General features: G+C 41.1%; 2 protein-coding genes and 2 long non-coding RNA genes across 5 annotated transcripts in view; 2 read left to right on the forward strand and 2 right to left on the reverse strand.

Moving 5' to 3' along the window:
* Positions 1-7,942, forward strand: part of LOC109421022 (UDP-N-acetylglucosamine--dolichyl-phosphate N-acetylglucosaminephosphotransferase) — a 78,318-nt gene extending 70,376 nt beyond the window's left edge. Inside the window, exon 4 of the mRNA XM_029859366.2 lies at positions 7,310-7,942. Within this exon, the coding sequence (XP_029715226.2) occupies positions 7,310-7,799 (490 nt within the window). The 3' untranslated portion in view covers positions 7,800-7,942. The remainder of the gene's footprint in view (positions 1-7,309) is intronic.
* Positions 7,943-8,287: 345 nt separating this feature from the next.
* Positions 8,288-9,408, reverse strand: LOC115258597 (WD repeat domain-containing protein 83). Its single transcript, XM_029858850.2, has 2 exons — positions 9,214-9,408; positions 8,288-9,147 (listed from the first exon to the last, which is right to left on the reverse strand). The coding sequence occupies exons 1-2, from the start codon at positions 9,278-9,280 to the stop codon at positions 8,288-8,290; spliced, it is 927 nt and encodes a 308-aa protein (XP_029714710.1). The 5' UTR covers positions 9,281-9,408.
* A 6,449-nt stretch (positions 9,409-15,857) lies between these two features.
* Positions 15,858-16,772, forward strand: LOC109622256 (uncharacterized). The gene is made up of 2 exons (XR_002202002.3): positions 15,858-16,067; positions 16,138-16,772. It is a non-coding gene; the product is annotated as an uncharacterized LOC109622256 (long non-coding RNA).
* Positions 16,075-19,810, reverse strand: LOC134287754 (uncharacterized). 2 transcript variants are annotated; one of them, XR_009997514.1, is made up of 3 exons: positions 19,361-19,810; positions 17,686-19,062; positions 16,075-17,502 (listed from the first exon to the last, which is right to left on the reverse strand). It is a non-coding gene; the product is annotated as an uncharacterized LOC134287754 (long non-coding RNA). The 2 variants fall into 2 exon arrangements; XR_009997513.1 differs by having other exon boundaries at positions 17,686-19,810.
* Positions 19,811-21,589: the final 1,779 nt, after the last annotated feature.

The raw sequence follows: 21,589 nt of genomic DNA on the forward strand, positions 1-21,589 counted from the left end.
CTTTGGGCCGCCGTTGCTCACCTCTGATGCTGCGACTTGAGTTTGGGAGTTCGAAAGTCACCTGACTGGCTGCTTCCAATAATCCTGTCATAAAGTCACCAAAGGTTGCTAACGTCGCATACGGTTGTCTGTTTTGATAGATTGCCCAGTCCATTTTTAACGAGCCAGGGAGCTTCTCCACCAGTTCCTGCATCAGTACCGGGTTGGACAAGTGCGTGTATTGCTTCGCCGCCTTCAGATGGTCTACTAGATTTTGGACGACTAGTCCAAATTCCACCACCGTCTCTAGACGATCGTGCCTTGGAGATGGAGTGCAACGCACCTTCTCAATAAGTGTTCGTATGAGCAGCTCTGGCCTGCCGTAAAGCGTGCGAAGGGTGTTAATGACCTGTGGGACACTCGACGGAAGGAGTAATCTGCTTCGCACCGAGTCAAGTGCGTGTCCCTTCAAACACCGCTGCAGTCGAATAAGATTTTCAGCATCGGTGTATCCGCAGGCCGCTGTTGACTGCTCGAAGCTGCAAATGAAAATTGGCCAATCTTCGGGGTTTCCTGAGAAAGGTGGCAACTCTTTCCCCATCACCTGCCTGGATGCTAACTGGCTTGCATTGAGTACCATTGGAAGGGGCACTACCTCCGGAATCATGTTCGACTGCAACAAACATGGATCACGTTCGCGTACCCTATCTGGCCCAACAGAAAATACGGGAGACCGTCGTCCGGTGTCTGTTGGATTAGGAAATGGCCGATTAGCAGAGTACGCGTGAAAATCAACATCGAATCGCTGGCCCACTGGATTTTGGTTGACTACGCTTTGGCGTCGTAATGCTTCCTCGCGTCGAATCCTTGAGCAGTCCTGCACACCTGCTGTTCGGTGATTTTCTGGGGCTTCTATTGGGTTTTGTGGGATCGGCTGTTGAAGATCCGGCGCTACGTGCGTCACGCGTGCCTGATCGATTGCGGTTGGACGTTGATCGACTGCTGAAGGGGGTCGGTTCGGTCTGATCAACGGTTCTTGGGTTCGAGAACCAATTCCTAAGGAATCTAGTTCTTCCACGAGCGGATCGGGGGAACATTGTAGAAGCCAGGCAGCTACCTGCTGTTCGGAATCGGGAATTGACGCAGCCCTGCTGCTGCATTCGCTTAACTGTCGTGCGATGGTGTTCTTCTTCTCCAAGGATTCCTTTCGGATCATTTGCTGCTTCTTCTGGTACTCCTTTTCTTCTTGTAGTTTCCGCTGCCGCAACTTCGCTTCTTCTTCCAAGAGGGCTTTCCTCTCCTCCAGTCGGCGCTCTTCTTCTTCCATCTCTTTCTTCTTCAACGCATCTTGAGCATCCAACTCTTGCTCTTTCAGTAGTTGTTCCTCTTCGACCAGCTTCATTTGAGCTTGCAGACGAGCGGCACGGGTACTCGAAGTCGTGCTGTGTACGCTTCGTGAGAATTTCGATGCAAGTTGAGTTACTTTATTAAGCGGTTTCAGGCCAGATCTGGCCGTCGACGATCGTAGCGATCTACCTTCTGATGGCGGTGGTTTAAAATTATGGGACGAGGATGCTGCAGGGACAGCTGCGCTAGATTGGCACTCCTTGCATAAGTAAAGTCGGTTCTTCACTGAATCGTCCACTCCTGCACACGAAAAGTGCTCCCAGAGCTTGCAACTGTCGCAAGCTACCCAATTTTCGTCATCGGTATCTGGTCTCGTACAGGATTTACAGCTATACCCGGCGGTCTTTCGATGTTCCTCCATTCCGGCCCGTATTAAAATCCTTGAAGATTTGTTGGGACGGGTAGTCACTAAATCTCGACAGCAAACACGGTTTTGGGTGGTGTTAGCTTCAAGCTACAAAATTCAATTTTATTATGGTGGTGATGGTTATATGATAACAAATGTAAACAACTTACGATTTTAGTGATCGCACTACAGATTAGAGAGGAATCGTATCGAAGATGCCTTAGGTTTTAGTTTTGAATCAAGTTCAGGTGATAATTCATAAGTATTTGTATCGATAATCCTTGTGAATCTGCGTTTAGAATTTCTTCAGTTCAGATCACTAGTTTTAAGTACAAATTCACAGTTTCGATATAAGACTTGCCAATAAATTTATAAGTATTTAAAATGTTTAACAAATTTTTCTGATATTGTGACCTTACGAGGACGAAATCAACATTCGATGACTTGCATGTCTCGATCGCTTTGACACTTCTATCACATCTTGTCACACTTGACAAGTTGTTCATGTGCGGCCTGTTAGAAAGTGTTCCCCGCAAGCGGCGTCGCTGCACCGAGGGGTGTTGACGGCACACTTACAGAGACGGTATTCGGTGTCTTGACGGTACCACTCTGTTCGACTAACTGGTGAGCCTAGCATGTGTAGTATGATGTTTAACAAGCTTGTACATTGTAGATTTTATTTTTGTTACAACTTACCAACTGTTTGTAATAGTTATCGATAACACAGCGCAACATTTTTTTGTCTCAAGAGCAAACTTATGTGTCTCCGAAGGATTTTGGACCGCTGAATCCGAATCCGGGCTCAGATTTGCTCCAACACGTCACAATTTTGAGCTATACCTAAATTTATAGGGCAAAATATGCGATTTTGGGCTTTTTTGACTGCAAGTAATAAAGCATGGAAATATTTTTTTAAGCAATCAAAAGGTTAATTGGTCAATTAACATCTAAATTAACGACTCATGCAAAATATTTCGTTTCACCTAATCAAATTTGATAGATTTAAGCATTTTATGTTAGTATGAAAACCTGCATGCAATTTTTGGAGGGTGACTTGTATGGGAAATATCGTACCTAACATAAATCGCTTAAAACTATCAAATTTGATTTGGTAAAACGAAATATTTTGCATGAGTCGTTAATTTAGATGTTAGTTGACCAATTAACCTTTTGATTGCTTAAAAAAATATTTCCATGCTTTATTACTTGCAGTCAAAAAAGCCCAAAATCCCATATTTTGCCCTATAAATTGAGGTATAGCTCAAAATTGTGACGTGTTGGAGCAAATCTGAGCCCGGATTCGGATTCAGCGGCCCAAAATCTGTCAGAGACACATAAGTTTGCTCTTGAGACAGACCAAAAGCTATTTTTTGTTACGCTGTGTAATATACCCCAATTTAGCCGTAGTTATCGTCTATTTGTGGATAATAGAAACCTGCATGATTTAGTTTTATGGTTAGAGTAAGTAACATTAATGATTTTGCATGATTTCTCACCAGTAGCATGTAGATATCACTTCGTAGCATGTATGATAGATTAAGGCTTAGATTAAGGTACAAATTCAATGCATGACCCTAATTTTTAGTATCTTTTTATCAAACTATAACAAGAATTATTCAATTTACTGCACTTCGCGTGTTGTATGCGCTTTACAATTCTGTTGTTTTCCTATCTCATCCTCACAATGCAGCGAACTTCAAACACAAATGCTCAATAGGTACTATCATCAGGCTGCTATAGTGTGCGTCGGCCAAGTCACCTATGAAGGGTGCGCAGCGCACGGACATAGGGTGGTCCGTAACAACTAGATTTGTAGTAATGAGCTAGTAATGAGCTGAATTTTAGTATGGTGAGAAGATCAATTCTCCGTTTCTGCAATGAAATGATGCAAAAAGCGAGGGTATTATGTTTCCTTGCCTAATTTCATGCTGTTTGAGCAAAACTTTGGGCAACAATGTTGTTGTTTTCTCCATTTCTTGCAACATAAACAACATTGCTATCCAAAGTTTTGCTCAAACAGCATCAAATTAGGCAAGGAATCATAATACCCACGCTTTTTGTGGGGCCGGATCACAACGTCCGAGGCCATACAGTCCCGGACATTAAGTCGCGTTTTTTTTGCGAAATAGCGTCCAAAAGTTTGGATGCGTCATTATATCCTATGTGCCTTCTTTCCTTGGACTTTGTGGCGTATCTGCAAGTTCGGCCGTTATGCCCCGAAAAAATGCGCCATAAAGTCCTGGGACTTTATGGCCTCGGACGTTATGATACCGCGCCGCTTTTTGTACCATTTTATGCAGAACCGAAGAATTGGCCTTCTCACCATACAAAAATTCATCTCATTACTACAAATCTAGTACTACACCGAACGTGCCCCATTGTCATATATTCATTATTTATAGAGGATATTGGACAAAACGAGACAGCATCGCTTAATATGATGCACAAGACACGATTCGTTTTTGGTTTTACCATTAAGTAGCAACACTTTTGAACGGCTTTGCATGGTGTTTTGTTCGAATTTATCCGAAATTCTCGATTGTTCTCATTTTATAGGGGATATTGGACAAACTGAGACACTTATTGTGATCAAAAGTGAAAAATATTTACTAAACCAAGTTGTCTGATATTGCTACATGATTTTTTTTTAATATTCAGGGTTTCTCCCACCTTTTTTGGGTTTAAGTATGATATATTCAAATATTTTTGACACATTTATGGGAAAATGGCCAAAATGAGACACTTGCCAATGTTTTCAGGAAAGGGACTGTCCATTAATTACGTAAGGGTTTATAGGGGGAGGGGGGGTTTGAAAAATCTTACGAGCCATACAAAAATGTTTGAGCTCTCATACAAAAAATCTTACAAGGGGGGGTGGGGGTGTCGAAAAATCGTAAAAAATCCCTTACGTAATTAATGGACAGCCCCAAAGGGGTTAGAACCATTCGATTCCCCGGAGTTTTTTGTTTAGAAATGGGTACCTCCCGTTTGCTTAGCGGTCGGAATTGAATTGCGTCCGTATTTTTGCTCGAATTTATAGAATATTGCTGCAGCGAACCTATCATAACAAAAGAAAATATTTACCTATGCATTACTACTATTTTTAAGAGTAAACAGTCTATGTACATTAGACCGGGTCAACATGGTCATTTTTTCGGAACAAAGTTTTTTCGATTCCTTTCATGGTTCCAAACAACTGTGCAAAATTTGGGCGCGATTGGTTGCGTCCCCGCATTCCGCATTGCATTTGAAATTTGTATGGAGTTTTACATAGGAATCCCTACTTTTTAGCATTTTTCTTCTGAGAGGCTCAACTTTGTCTTGAACTGTGTAACCAACGATGTTAAAGTATAGCCAAAGGGATGCTGATAAACTTTGCCGAAAAGAGTAAGGTACTAGAGTGACTCTGAAAAAAGTTATTAATGTTCAAAGTTTGATACCTCAGTGAAGCTACTGAAAATCATTTTTTCTGCCAACACTGCTGGTGCTTAAAAGGATCAATTCGTCCTTGCTTTATATTCTGACGTTTCATGGAACAACAAATTCTGTTTTCATCAACAAACATCAATCATGCTGGCGGTTTCTAGTCGAATTTTGAATTATTTTTCAATTCAATACAAAATTCTTATCATTTTAGGTCAGGTCTGCTTCTGGAGAATGGTTCTGGAGGTATTTTAGAGGAGTAGCGGTGCATTCGTTCGGCAATTTATGATCCTTGATCTCGCCACGGTTCCAGTTTAACGAGCTTGAGAGAGCGAAGCAGACAATCGTCTAAAAAGCTCTCAGAGTATGGCCAGCCGATAAATGGAACAATCTATTGGAAGGGAAACCAGTGTCCGGGAAGTCTCCGTGATCTTGGCTCCACCGCTACATACCATCGGGGGGATTCATGCGGCTCGGTGGTCAATTAGTCCACTCTGCAGAACCTGAGAGCTTTAAACATTCAATTGTTCTACCCAATAGGTAATTTTTCGCTCGCACATTTTTTCAGTGCAAGCATTCCCGGAGGTTGATGTTACCACAACTCCTATCAATCGCCCCACCCAGTTAGATATAGTCCAACGGAAGATCCAAATTTTTGGTAAACGAGTCAGGAGTATCTGAGCCAGCTCCTCGGACGGAACAAACGTCGGCGGCCATCGGTTAACATTGAAGTTGGCAAGAGGGTGGTGATATGCGACGATATTCTACTGCCTATGCCCTGGAAGCTAAGCCGAATTGAGCTAGCCCACCCCGGAACAGATGGTCTAGTTCGCGTAGTTACTCTGCGGATAGCTACTAGGGAGCTCAAACGACCGGTGGAAAAGGTTTGCCTCCTGCCGGAATCGATAAGAGAGATCGAATTCTACTTTCATTGTCAAAATTATTACATAATTTGATAATTATCCTTCATTAATTTTTAGCTTTAGAAAGTAATGAATAAAATGTTTGTAAGTTGAACTAACTAGCTATCTTTAATTCAAACCCATAACGGATACCGTGGTCGCTTTGCTATTAACCAAAGTGTCGGTAAGTTGGTTTTTGTATGAGAAGCTCACGCAATTTTGCACAATGGTTGCTGGTTAATGATCTGTTCATTTGGCGTCTAATTTACGAAGTTTGCTGGTGTGGTTGGTGCCACTGGGCATAATAATGTATATCTGTGGTATAGAGCTTGCTGACGTTTATTCACCTCTCTCTTTCAAGCATGCAGGCGGGATAGGATTTGTTTTCATCGGTAAACCTTTCCTGATGGCACCAAATCCTAATCTGCCTACATGTTTGAAAGAGAAAGGTGAATAAACGTCAGCAAGCTCTATATGCGGTCGATCCGTTATCCAGGAAATGGTTAGTCGGCCGCTAAAACCGTGGTGAGGTGCGTTTTGAGGTGGATACATGTTGATATGGATTATTGCAGCGGCGTTACCGGTCACAGAAAGACGGATACACATGTACTCCTCTAAAATACCTCCAGAACCATTCTCCAGAAGCAGACCTGACCTAAAATGATAAGAATTTTGTATTGAATTGAAAAATAATTCAAAATTCGACTAAAAACCGCCAGCATGATTGATGTTTGTTGATGAAAACGGGGTTTGTTGTTCCATGAAACGTCAGAATATAAAGCAAGGACGAATTGATCCTTTTAAGCACCAGCAGTGTTGGCAGAAAAAATGATTTTCAGTAGCTTCACTGAGGTATCAAACTTTGAACATTAATAACTTTTTTCAGAGTCACTCTAGTACCTTACTCTTTTCGGCAAAGTTTATCAGCATCCCCTTGGCTATACTTTAACATCGTTGGTTACACAGTTCAAGACAAAGTTGAGCCTCTCAGAAGAAAAATGCTAAAAAGTAGGGATTCCTATGTAAAACTCCATACAAATTTCAAATGCAATGCGGAATGTGGGGACGCAACCAATCGCGCCCAAATTTTGCACAGTTGTTTGGGACCATAACAGGCGTCGAAAAAACTTTGTTCCGGGATGATATGATCAAATTTGAATTTTCCCATACAACGTTGACCCACTCTAATGTACATATATTTCCAACCGAAAAGTCTATCTACAGCATACCATTCCGTTGTTTCTTTTTCCAGCTACCCCTCCCAGGTGTTCGTCGGCGATACGTTCAACTACCTCTCCGGGATGACCTTCGCCGTTGTCGGTATCCTAGGACACTTCAGCAAAACGGTTCTACTGTTCTTCATCCCGCAGATCATTAACTTTATCTACTCGGTTCCGCAACTGTTCCGCTTCATCCCATGTCCTCGCCATCGCCTCCCGAAACACGACCCAAAATCTGACCTGCTCAACTACAGCAAGACCCAGTTCCGCGTCAGCGAACTGAACATCCTGGGCAAGCTGTGCTACATGGTGTTCAAACACGCCCGTCTGATCCGCTGCGAGGAAAGCGAGGACGGAGTGGTGACATGCAATAACTTTACGATCATAAACTTCGCCATCCTGCTGACCGGGCCGATTAGGGAGGATCGACTGAATCGTTTGCTGATAGTGTTCCAGCTGATTTGTTCCGTGTTCGCCTTCACCATTCGGTACCCGCTGGCGCACTATTTCTACGAGTACTGAGCTACTGAGCGATGGCTTCAGTAGGGGGAATCTTGCTGACAATTTGAACTGACCCATGTGTGATGCGAAAGCAGGTGAAGAAGCCAAAGGTAACTATTTTCATCCGATTTGTTGTAAGTATAAACTTAAAAGAATGTTTAGGATGTTGGCTGCACTTGTCATTGATGCCGAAATACCGTAGTTTCTTAAAAGTTGCTTTTATTGCTGTAGGAGAACAGTCGATCTCGGTACCAAAAATACCTTTAGTCGAAACGGCCTAATAAGTAGTTGGAACTGGAGGGTACAAATGGTATCGCAGTTGAACTCATCAAGGTGGGCTCAAAGAAGCTGCACCGGTTGAGATTCAGGATCTGGGAAACCGGTTAGCTATCGTAGGAATGGAAGGGGTAACCAAAAAGACGCAAACTATATTTTGAAATACTACTAACAAGGTGAATGGATTGACTTCAAATCATTTAAACAAGTAGAATTAAAATACTACAGAGTGTTTATTCCATAATCACCTCAACCTCGTCCCCATCCTCCTCGGAAGGCAATCCCCACAGTTCAACGTGCCGTCGTCGTGCAAACATGATGTCGCTCCCGGTCGGATGCGGCGCCAGCGAGTGAACCACTCCTCCCGAGCCCATGTACATCCGACGAACCTCGCTACCCTCCACCAAATCCCAAATCACTGCACATCCTTCAGCCGAGCCGGAAATAATCTGCGAATCGCTCTTGATAACCGCACACTCGATGTGGTAATCTTCCGTCTGATGACCCCGATACTCGGACAGCAGTTCTCCGGAGTCTGTGTCGATCAGTCGAATCGTGCCATCCAAACAGGCCGCCAGCAGACACTGTCCGTCGGTGGTTTGAACCACGTGCGTTATGGGAACCCCTACGGTGTCACACGTCAACTCTCCGGCCCTCAGATCATACTGCCGAATGGATCCGTCCAACGATGCAGCAATTATCTTATGTTCCGTCACGACCAGCGAAGTGACACAATCCTTGGCCTCCCTCATCGTCTGAATCGGCTCCAGTTTCCGTGTCCTGACATCCCAACACATGACGGTATTGTCCGTGGACCCCGATACCGCCACCGACGAATCCTCGTTAAACTTAACGCACTTGACCGTGCCGGCATGACCCCGCAGTCGCCTCACCGGCAAACCCGTCGTAACATCCCAATAGATGACACTTTTGTCCGCCGAAACGGACACGATGAAGCCGCTGTCGCAGCTACCGGCCGCATCCATTACCTCGCCGGCATGGCCACCGTACGTTTTGAGGAGCAACCCCGAGTACGGGTTCCACAACTTGATCTTTTTGTCCGAACCGCACGACAAGCAGTACGAGCCGTCCACTGGAATAAGCTTCAAGGTCAATGCTTTGTTCGATGGATTGATGAGATGTTCAGATGTTTGCTTACCATTGTATCGCACGGCACGGACCGCTCCTTGATTGCATTCTATAATATTTTTCCTCACTAATTCCATTGCTACACTTACTTAGAAACTGAAAGATAATTTTATTTTCTAAATTAATGAATATTTTAAAATATATCCTTGCCGCATCAGATGCCGGTTTTGGTCCTGGAAGATGCACGAACAGGTTTCAAGGTCAAACAAACGGAGAACAAAACAAAAACTGAAAATATCGTTGCGAAAACGTCAAGGCTTATCGTTTACAGCAGGGCTGCCTTCATTACACGGGAAGTAAATTTCAAAGTTTTTTTTATCAATTGGGTTCTTTAGGGGTATGCGGATTATTTCATAATCGGATTCTCCGCCCAAAAATTAGTCGAAATCAAGGGGATTGACATATCCTTTTCTAACCGGAAAATCCGCACTTATCCGTTCCTAACCGTCGCTAACCGCTGCTAACTGAGCAGCAGTTAGACGCGGTTGACGACGGTTAGCAACGGATAAATGCGGATTTTTCCGGTTAGCAAGGGGAGTGTCATTCCCCCTGGTCGAAATCCATAATTTCATAATTTTTGGAGTCCGGGAACTATTTTTAAAATGCATTTAAAGTTTGTATGAGGAATATTTTTTTGTTCGGGTCGAACTGTCATTTTATCGATTGAACTGTCATTCTATCCACGAAAATAAAAACTGTTTTGTTAATTTAACCATCAAAACAAAGGTATGGAATCCATTTGATTTGATTCAGCCCGAAGCATGCTACCTATACCTGTGAGAATCCAAAGTAGCCAGAACGAATACATATAAATAGAGTCATCTACCACAAGTACTACTGAAAGAATGCCAAATGAAACTTCTTTAGAGCACCTTTAACGGTGCGCTTCTATACTCCGTTTGGCAGCCCTCCATCATTGCAGCAAACTTTACCGGTCGCTGCTGGATGCGCTCGCAAAATAGTAGCGCTATGGGTGGGTGACCAAATATAATAGCGGGACAGTTGCGCTGCTAAAAATTCTATGCGAATATGACAGCCCTCCCGATACGAATCAGGGTGATTAATTTGATTGCTACCGGTGTGGAAAAGGGTGGTTAAGTCAAAATGGTAGCGCTGCGCGGGTTGCTCGAATAGTGGCCGCCGTTAATGTTGCTCTTAGGCATCTCTAAAATAAAAACTGGAAGGATCTCAAAGAAACCTCTGATGGAATTCTGAATAAACTCGTGGAAGAATCTCCCTGAGGAATCCCAGAAGGAATTCCCGTAGGAATCCTGGAATACATTGTTGGTTCCTGGGGTAATCTCAGGGTAATTTCAAATGAAATTCCTAGAGGAATCTTGGAAGGAACTGGGAAGATAGTTTCTGGAGAACTTCTGGCAAGAACTCCCAGGAGGAATCATAACTTATTTACACAAACTAAGACCGCTATCAGATAGAGCAGTGGTGCTCAGGCTGGAGGATACCGCGGGCCAAATTTGCAATTCGGAATCGACCTGCGGGCCGCATAAAACATCGATGCACAAAAACAACAAAAAGAACAATTCTAAAGCATATTTATAAAAAAATTTAAACTGTGCAATTTAGATTCATAAGTTTTGTTGAGAAAAACGTTTGAGCTTCAAATTGAAATTTAAACAAACAATTTAGAAGTTGCCTCTAGAATTGCCTTGAAGCCACTTCAAGAACTTGTCAAGCAGCTTTTACAAAAATTTATTTTGAATCGCTCCAAAAAGGTTTGCTGGATTTTCTCCTGAAATTTCTTGTGGAGTTGCTCCAGAAGGTTTTCGAGAAATTTCTTGAAGTTTCTTTTAGTTTTTCTAGAGTTCTCCAGGAACATCTCCAAGAACTCCTCTTAGATTTGCCTATGGAACTGCCCTGAAGTTACTTCAGGAATTCCTCATTTATCGTTTCCAAGAATTTCTCTTAGAATAGCTTCCGGATTTTCCCGAAAATTTTCCAGGAGTTTTTTGAAAATTTTAGTAAATTCTTTCCATAAGTCTCTTCTAAAGTTGATGCAATACATCATCATTAAATTTCTTCAAAAATTAGAATTTTAGCAATTGTTTCCGGAAGTTTCTTCAACATTATCTTCTAAAGTTGCTGCATAAGCTGCTTCAAATTTATTGTTCAAATTTTCCTCAGGCGTTCTAGGCATCTTTTGTGTATTGATGCTGTTGGTTCTGGAATCTTATTTGTAGTTACTCCTGAAAATTCTCTTTGTGTTGCTCGAGGAATTTATTCTAAAGTTGTTTAAGAAATTTTTGTTAGAGTGGCATCAAAACATTTTTCTAGGAGTTGCTCCTATAATTTCCATGCAGTATCGCCACAACTTTCTCATTGAGTTTCTCCATATATTTCGCTTAGAGTTGCTTGAAATGTTTCTCCAATAATGTTTCCTGGAGTTTCTCCAAAAATGTATCCAAAAGTTTCTCCAAAAGGGCACAGGAGACGCTTTATGAATCTCAGCTGAGATTTTTTTTTCTTTAAGTTCGTTCAGGAGTTTCGCTTGGACAATTCAAATTGGATTCGTAAGTTTTGTTTCGAAAAATGTGTGAGTCTTATAATAGAAATTTAAACAAACAGTGAAAATGAAACAATATTGGCAACCAAGTTGAGATTTGTTGAGAATTTTGTCAAAAACGTCGTGCTTTGTGTTTGTATGTTCTTCGGAAAGGCGAAATGTGAAATATTTGCTCAGCGACTGCGCTTAAAAACTGCAACTAATTTTTAAATGATTCAAGATTACATTTTTAACAAACTTTCATTTGATTCGTACCACTTATAAATAACTATAAGCTGGCTTCGTGACTTCCCAAGTAACCATTAAGCCCTGAAAATGGCATCAAATCGGTTCTATAGTCGAATATAGAACCAGGGTAACAAAGCTTATAGGTACTATATCCTCCAATAAAGCTGCTCAAATACCACTTTTGGCGAATTATTCGGCTGATATACGGCCAGTTCAAAAAATCCGTTCCGAGTCTCTGAAGGGAAAGCTGTCAAAAATAGGGACAAGGAAAAAAGAAAAAAAAATATCTGTTTGTCTGCTGTCCTTTTCTTGCCGCTTGTGCTTTTATTTCAACTGATTTTTTTGTGCTTTCTGCTGCTTGATGTAGATTCCAGATGAAGTCCTCGAGGTCCTCTGTTAATCTCTGTCTAATCTCGCTACGCTTCCCATCTGATCCACCGATGCACCTTGGATTTTGGTTGCTAAGAACCGTATTTAAGCAAATGCAAATATCGGCTGCATTAATTTTTCCAGGAACCAGTAAGAAACAATTCCGTACGAAAGCACGAGTCCAGAAAGCTAATCCAATCCGAAAGATCGGATGGCCATGACGATGTTGTTAGAGCTGCGCTGGAGATTGGGAAAATGTTGTTCGGTTGTGTGGGGTCATAGGGGGGATGGGTGGTGGCGAGATGGGATCCGTTCTACCATCGGTTCTATATAATGGGGATGAATGGATGTTGTTGTGGAGCTTCTTGATATTGAAGAAGAAAAATATGTGGCGTTAAAATTGAGGAGAAAAATCACCTAATGTGAAACAGGGGAAGTTGAAAACGATCGACCATAATTATAAACAAAAACACATCCTCCAGGTAACAGCTACCATGGTTCAATCAAGCAGGATCGTTTGAAAAATCCTCGGTGGATCAACTTCCAGGATCCACTGAATGCTGCTCCTTTTAAGGACAAACGTCTTGAAATCCCGCTTCAACCGTACATCAGAACTTTAGACGCACAAATCTCAAAATGCAAGCTTTAAACAACAGTGAATTTTATTATTCTGTTCTTGCTCACTTATAATAAACTTAAAATAAGAAGATCAGGTGCGCTGGTTTCGTTTACGAAGAGATTTGTGCGCTCAAAATCATGAGTAGGTGCCGAAGTCGGCCATTGTGACGGCCATTTTGGGATTCTAACAAGTATGTCCTTAAATCGTTTTTATTCCAAATATCTCTGCTGTTTCTCAAGAACATCCGTCGTTCAGTTCTATTTTGGTTGAAATTTATTTTGACTGATATAAATGTCAGGTACGACAATCCGTTCAACAGCACTGACAGCCGTGGCATTCACCTTATAGGCACAGGGCTTGAAAGCCCTCTAAGATAGCGTTATATACCCATATACGGCCTACTTCAGTGCTAACGGTTTTCAGGGCCTATTAGCATTTGAAAACCTTTTTTAGAGCTTATTGGCACTGAAACGCTGTTGGATGGCCTTTTTGGTGCTAACAGCAGTGCTTACACTGAAATAAATTTTGTTGTTGTTTCCACCGAATTCATGGTAAAATTAAGAACTGTACCAACAATTTTCAACCGAATGCAAAATTCTGTTAATTGTACTGAAACATTGTCAATATTACCATGCGTGAAGTACCATTGACTAAAAACATTCTTGATGTTACTATTTTGACATTGTATTTTTGACCATGTTTATCTAAGACGCGCAACATTCAAGTCTACATGGTCGAAATTACAATGCCCAAATAGTAGAACCAAGAATGTTTTTAGTCAACAGTAATACACGCATGGTAATATTGACAATGTTTCAGTACAATTAACAGAATTTTGCATTCGGTTGAAAATTGTTGGTACAGTTCTTAATTCTACCATGGATTCGGTGGAAACGGTGGAAACGACAACAAAATTTATTTCAGTGTAGTGGTTACCTGGGTTGGCTAAAATACCGAAATATTTCGGAGTTGCGATTTCGAATCTTACAGAATAGATTGTTCTTTTTGTTTATTTATCATTTAATTTGTGTTCAACACTGTGAAATTGATCAGCATTTTTTTTTTAATTTTTTAATGAATTTAACGAGTTATTTCAAATAATCGTTCAAACATTTTGATTCGTCTTAAAGTACTCCGCGGGCAGGGGGAATGACACTCCCCTTGCTAACCGGAAAAATCCGCATTTATCCGTTGCTAACCGTCGTCAACCGCGTCTAACTGCTGCTCAGTTAGCAGCGGTTAGCGACGGTTAGGAACGGATAAGTGCGGATTTTCCGATTAGAAAAGGATATGTCAATCCCCTTGTCCGCGGGCCGCATCTTAAGGCTTGGAGGGCCGCATGCGGCCCGCGGACCGCAGGATAAGCACCACTGAGATAGAGCAAACATCAATCTTCCAGATAACGGTGTTCATTTTTGCATGGGCGAACTGCTGTTAGGGTTCGTTCAAATATTACGTAACGCTAAGGGGGGAGGGAGGGGGTCTAGCTCTGTGTTACGCTTCATACAAAATTTCAAAATTCTTCATACAAAACTTGTTACGTGGGGGAGGGAGGGGGTCTAAAATTGTCAAATTTTGCGTTACGTAATATTTGAATGAACCCTTAGGCCCTACGGAGCGTTTTCGATAAAAAGGCACAACCCGCATAATCACAAACTGTAAATGCATAGTTTCTCATATTGTATATGACCATTAGCAATTGTCATTTAACCATTTCTCAGACTATCAGAGACAACAGTAAGCTAACCATTCCATGTACAGATTTGCCTGTTTGACAAACGGTAACCCGCCAAATTACAGTATGTGGAATAGGCGGTTAAGATAGGTTACCATAAAAAATCGCTCGTTTTCCCGAACAAATTTTTCGCAAAACAGTAAAGCGGTTTTGAGTTCATCGGATTTTTTATTCAAAAAATTGAACGCTCCATGCTGCGCTTGGTAATACCTACGGCGATTGACTGATTAACTGGCGATTACTGGTGTAACAGTGGATTTTTCATCGCAAGGAGCATCCAATTTCCCCCGCCGCAGGCCGAATCCTTCACTACAAGCTTTAGCGGGACGTCTCGCAGTCGCACAGTCAGGCCGGATCAGGTTTTTTTCGCCGACTTCAAGTTCCGGAATCCTGAAAAAAATTGAATCCGATGAGATATGGCACAAAAAACAAATTTACAAGTCATACAAAACTTACCCTTGTTTCTGCCAGACCGCTCCAAGTGCTTCAAAACGTTCTCCGAGACAAATTTTCAGTTTATTATGTCCACCCGCTCGCTGGCGAAAGATTTTGTTTTTTTTTTCTACTAAATGCAAACTGCAAAGTTCGACCGGTACTATTTGACATACTGTTGAACTTAAGTGGCATACAGTGAAACGCGCATGTGTAAGTGTGTTGCACAAATATTGCAGACTACATCTCAAATTGGACTATCACACTTTTTTTGGTACGCTTAAAAAGTGTGATAAAAGTGCACATTTGCCTCGGATCGTCTCGACGTCTTCGGTGCACTTATTCCTCCATTTACAAGGAATAAGTGCACCGAAGACCTCAACTCGATCCAGGCCCCTGACACGGCCTATATCAATGCATTGGAATCATGGTAGACAGGATGTCCTGGGCGCTAATAAATAGCGCCCACTGTCAAATGCGAAAACATCAACAATTTTTTGTTTAACGTTTATTTTGGTTTGTTGATCAGTTTTTGGAATCATTTTTTCCACCGCTTATGATCACAAAACACTTCAAACTCGCTTTAATATTAATGTACGGTAAGAGGAGCATGCAATTAGTTGAATAAAGCAACCCAACAAACACGCATTGTGAATATGATTTCGTATGTGGCTCACAACATCAAACAAAAGCTGCGTTTGTTGATTACACGCTCGTTTCAATTTGCACGAATATGAGTATAAGGCAGGGGGTGTGACACTGTAATCTTTTTGGAATCATTTTAAAAGATTCGAAGAGATTCAAAAAGATTCAAGATGATTCGGCGGGATTAATATAAAAACGAACACCCGTCAGTCATATCGAAATAACTACATCATTTTGTTCGGTGTTTGTTTTGGTTTCGAAGACGCTGATAGCTGATCGTGGGGAAACGAAAATTTTTGTGATACGAAACTGAAGGTAGCTCTTATTTTCTTTAGTATTTTAATTAAAACCAACTTTTTAAAAACTAATTTTGTTTATATTTCAGTTTCTGAAACAAGTGGCATCCGCGTCTCACTGAGGCATCGTCGCCACCTCCCGCGGCTCGAACGAAAAGTCTTCGTGATGGTCCGACACTGCTCCCGATTAACTAACCGCCGCCGATGGATCCGCGCGGCAAGAATTCGATACCAAATTGGCATCGCGGCGACATCCGCGTAATCGCCCGTCCTCCGGCTCCACTCGCGGGTTCGACACCCGTGAACTCCCGAATCGGAGGTAGCCCCCGGGATACCCGTGACTTGTGAAGGTAGATCAACCAGAAACAAGAGCATCGCGAGTGTGGTGCGAGTATGCAACTATTTTGAGGTATCTCAGTCTACCGGATTAGTAGAGGAAGGAATGGTGGTCCAAATAGTAAGAGTGGCTGATGCAGGAGCGCTATTATGAACCATGGAAACAGTTGCAGTTGAACCATCGTCGCAAGAATGTTCCCATATCGCAGCTTTTGAACCAAGATAAGGCACTCCCTTAAATTTGAACTACGGCAGGTGGGAAATTTGTTCCTGTAATGTTCAAAGGTAATCCTTATGTAACTTTGAGAGGATCTTTAGTTTTATAAGGTAATTAAGCATCAAAATAGAACAATAAAGGATTAAAAAAAGCAAATATAAAGCTAAAAAATATCATGTCATGAATTTAAAAAAGCTATCACCGAAGTCCCATCAATCTCGATCGCTGCATGCCGTGTGCTCTATTTAACAGGCCTAATAAGGTGTTTCCTTGGCTTCTTATTTGTTGAGTCTGGTTCATTGAGTTTAGGACGAATGGAAAATCCCTTATACTGGACCGCTTATACTGAATTATTTGCCATGGTCTTCAAGAACAAACCATCACCTTCGCGCCTTCCACGTTATCAACTGAAAGTTCTCTTCAATTGTTATTTCGGTATCTGTGCGATGCGACCAGCCCAACATTTTCTGCCATGTATTAGCAGTGTGCCACCAAACAACCTCAGAGGACTTGGTGAACCTTCTTAGCGACTAGGGTACTACAAAGAATTACTACTAGAAAACACCAAACAAGCTCAGAGGACTTGGTGAACCTACATAGCGATAAGTTCTGAGTACTACGAAGAATTACTACAAAGAAAATCGATCTATTTTTGAAGTATATGCTTTGTGCGTCACCAAACAACCTCAGAGGACTTGGTGAACCTACTTAGCAATAAGTTCTGAGTACTACGAAGAATTACTACAAAGAAAATGGATCAAATTTTGAAGTATATGCTTTGTGCGTCACCAAACAACCTCAGAGGACTTGGTGAACCTTCTAAGCGACTAGTTCTGTGTACTACGATGAATTACTACACAGAGAATTGATCAAATTTTGAAGTATTTGCTTTGTGCGTCACCTAAGAACCTCAGAGGATTTAGTGAACCTTCTTAGCGATAAGTTCTGTGTACTACGAAGAATTACTACCAGGTTTGTTCGTCACCAAACAAGTTCAGAGGACTTGGTGAACCTTCTTAGCTACTAGTTCTGAGTACTACAAAGAGAATTGATCAAATTTTGAAGTATTTGCTTTGTGCGTCACCTAAGAACCTCAGGGGTTCTTGGTGGTGAACCTTCTAAGCGACTAGTTCCGTGACTACGAAGAATTACAACAAGGAGAATTGATCTATTTTTGAAGTACATGCTTTGTGCGTCACCAAACAACCTCAGAGGACTTGGTGAACCTTCCTAGCGACTAGTTCTGAGTGCTACGAAGAAATACTACAAAGAAAATTGATCCAATTTTGAAGTATATGCTTTGTGCATCACCCAACAACCTCAGGGGACTTGGTGAACCTTCTAAGCGACTAGTTCTGTGTACTACGAAGAATTACTACGAGAATTGTTCGTCACCAAACAAGCTCAGAGGACTTGGTGAACCTTCTTAGCGACTAGAGTACTACGAAGAATTACAACTAGAACTGTTCGTATCCAAACAAGTTCAGATGAATTAGTGAACCTTCTTAGCGACTAGTTCTGAGTACTACGAAGTATTACTACAAGGAGAATTGATCTATTTTTGAAGTACCTATATGCTTTGTGCGTCACCAAACAGCCTCAGAGGGCTTGGTGAACCTTCTTAGCGATATGTTCAGAGTACTACGAAGAATTACTACTAGAATTGTTCGTCACCAAACAAGTTCAGAGGACTTGGTGAACTTTCCTAGCGACTAGTTCTGAGTACTACGAAGAATTACTACAAAGAAAATGGATCCAATTTTGAATTGTATGCTTTGTGCGTCACCAAACAACCTCAGAGGACTTGGTGAACCTTTTTAACGATAATTTCTGTGTATTACGAAGAATTACTACTAGAATTGTTCGTCACCAAACAAGCTCAGAGGACTTGGTGAACCTTCCTAGCGACTAGAGTACTACGAAGAACTACTACTTAGAACTGTTCGTCACCAAACAAGTTCAGAGGACTTGGTGAACCTTCTTAGCGATAAGTTCTGTGTACTACGAAGAATTACTACTAGGTTTGTTCGTCACCAAACAAGTTCAGAGGACTTGGTGAACCTTCTTAGCTACTAGTTCTGAGTACTACGAAGAATAACTACAAAGAGAATTGATCAAATTTTGAAGTATTTGCTTTGTGCGTCACCTAAGAACTTCAGAGGATTTAGTGAACCTTCTTAGTGACTAGTTCTGAGTACTACGAAGAATTACAACAAGGAGAATTGATCTATTTTTGAAGTATTTGCTTTGTGCGTCACCAAACAACCTCAGAGGACTTGGTGAACCTTCCTAGCGACTAGTTCTGAGTACTACGAAGAAATACTACAAAGGAAATTGATCCAATTTTCACCCAACAACCTCAGGGGACTTGGTGAACCTTCTAAGCGACTAGTTCTGTGTACTACGAAGAATTACTACTAGAATTGTTCGTCACCAAACAAGCTCAGAGGACTTGGTGAACCTTTTTAGCGACTAGAGTACTACGAAGAATTACTACTAGAACTGTTCGTCACCAAACAAGTTCAGAGGAATTAGTGAACCTTCTTAACTACTAGTTCTGAGTACTACGAAAAATTACAACAAGGAGAATTGATCTATTTTTGAAGTATATGCTTTGTGCGTCACCAAACAGCCTCAGAGGACTTGGTGAACCTTAGGGTTCACCAAGTCCTCTGGTTCTTAGCGATATGTTCAGAGTACTACGAAGAATTACTACTAGAATTGTTCGTCACCAAACAAGTTCAGAGGACTTGGTGAACCTTCTTAGCGACTAGTTCTGTGTACTACGAAGTATTACTACAAGGGGAATTGATCTATTTTTGAAGTACATGCTTTGTGCGTCACCAAACAACCTCAGAGGACTTGGTGAACCTTCTTAGCGATATGTCAAAGTACAACGAAGAATTACTACTAGAATTGTTCGTCACCAAACAAGTTCAGAGGACTTGGTGAACCTTCCTAGCGACTAGTTCTGAGTACTACGAAGAAATTACTACAAAGAAAATGGATCCAATTTTGAAGTGTATGCTTTGTGCGTCACCAAACAACCTCAGGGGACTTGGTGAACCTTCTAAGCGACTAGTTCTGTGTACTACGAAGAATTACTACTAGAATTGTTCGTCACCAAACAAGCTCAGAGGACTTGGTGAACCTTCTTAGCGACTAGTTCTGAGTACTACGAAGAATTACTACAAAGAAATTTGATCTATTTTTAACCCTTTATAAGGCAGTGGCAACTATATTGCCACCTACTGTTTGTATTTTTTTCTGTTTTATAACAATTTATTTCGAACTTTTTTTTTTGGTTTACGCAAAATTGGGACTACTAACAACGCCTGGTATTTTTTGGTACTAAACAAAGCTTTAACAACAATTTAGGAGCCATTTGTAGTCTCAAAAATGGCTAATTTTGACCGCGTGAAGAAAATTAGCTCAAACTTATTGTAAAATTATAGATTTGGTAAATATTTTAAGAAATAATCAAATTCTGGGTTGACATGAGCTGAACTACACAGTTTATATTATGAGTTAAGCCCCAATCCACTCTAAAATCTCTTTTCCGGCTTTTTGTCGAAGTCAAAAGAAGAAAAGTACCCTAAACGGGCAGTGGCAAGAATATTGCCACCAGCGCTGGTGGCCTAAACGGGCAGTGGCAACTATATTGCCACCTCAAAAGTTCGTTTTTGGGGTTAACGGGCAGTGGCAACTATATTGCCACCAGCGTTTTTGGTCTAAACGGGCAGTGGCAACTATATTGCCACCTAGATTTTTGAGAGTTTCTTTCAAACAAAAATTGTTTTGTACATGTAATCACGTATATAATCATTTCCTTAATAGTATGCGTTGACAACTCTTCTAGTTTTCTCAGCCTTATAAAGGGTTAAAGTATATGCTTTGTGCGTCACCAAACAACTCTAGAGGACTTGGCGAACCTTCTCTCCGACAAATTCTGATTGCATGGAAGGATATCTCATGGAATGCTAGAATAATTTATTAATTCTTATTTTTCCAGTAGGTGGAGACTAAGATCGACATCCTGCATGTTGTAATATAAAACAGTTTACCTATTAGACTGAGTATCTTTATTTAAATGTATTTACTTACCCGTGAAATATGGATATGGATGGATTATGACCAGCGACTTTCAGAAGTGACCTATTTCATCAAATAAACGTATTTCGTATAACCTTAAAACTTGAGAAGACTTGGCGAACCTTTTCAAAGACAAAATTACGATTACTTTTTGGGGCGATTCAAATATGAAGTGTATTATATGTATGGAGGTATATCTTGTACCTATAAGGAGTGTTACACTTTCTCCCCCTCCCCCTAAACTATGGACGTCATATTTGATCACTTTGAAATATTTAAAGGTATAGAAGTGGCCTATTTCTACAAGAAACGCATTTTCTCACCTAATAACTTGAGAGGACATGGTGAACCTTTTTCCGTTGATTTTTTAAATTTCATTTAAAACAGTTTCAAAATTTTTAAAGAAAGTTACTAATTACACAAGTATACTTACTGTTTTCGAGTCACTTCGCAAATAAAAAGGGCAATAATTAATCGTCTTGGCCAGAGAAATCGGGGACCCCCCCTCGGGTAGTGAATTTCGGATGTTTTATATACCCATCGGAACTAACCCAACCCCCCTACCCCCACCAAGCAATACTATTTATTCACACATAGGTACACACACATAACAAATAACAATCAAGAGATTCCATTCTATTCGACGAGATGTGATGGGTGACGAAGTAGCTTCTTCAAAAATTAATGTTTACCATTGTTTGGTAATCAAATTAGAGCTGGCTTGCAATGGTTCATGGAATCGCTGGAATAGATTTATAAATGGATTAACCCTTTATAAGGCCGACAAAACTAAGTTTGCAAATAGAAAAAGTTGAGGAGATAGGCCAAAATAATTCTGTGCACATAAAAAGTGCACTGAATTGTTATTTAACATATTGTAGTAAAATCATGATTAG

The sequence above is a fragment of the Aedes albopictus genome, chromosome 2 (genome assembly GCF_035046485.1).
Source record: "Aedes albopictus strain Foshan chromosome 2, AalbF5, whole genome shotgun sequence".
NCBI lineage: Eukaryota > Metazoa > Arthropoda > Insecta > Diptera > Culicidae > Aedes > Aedes albopictus.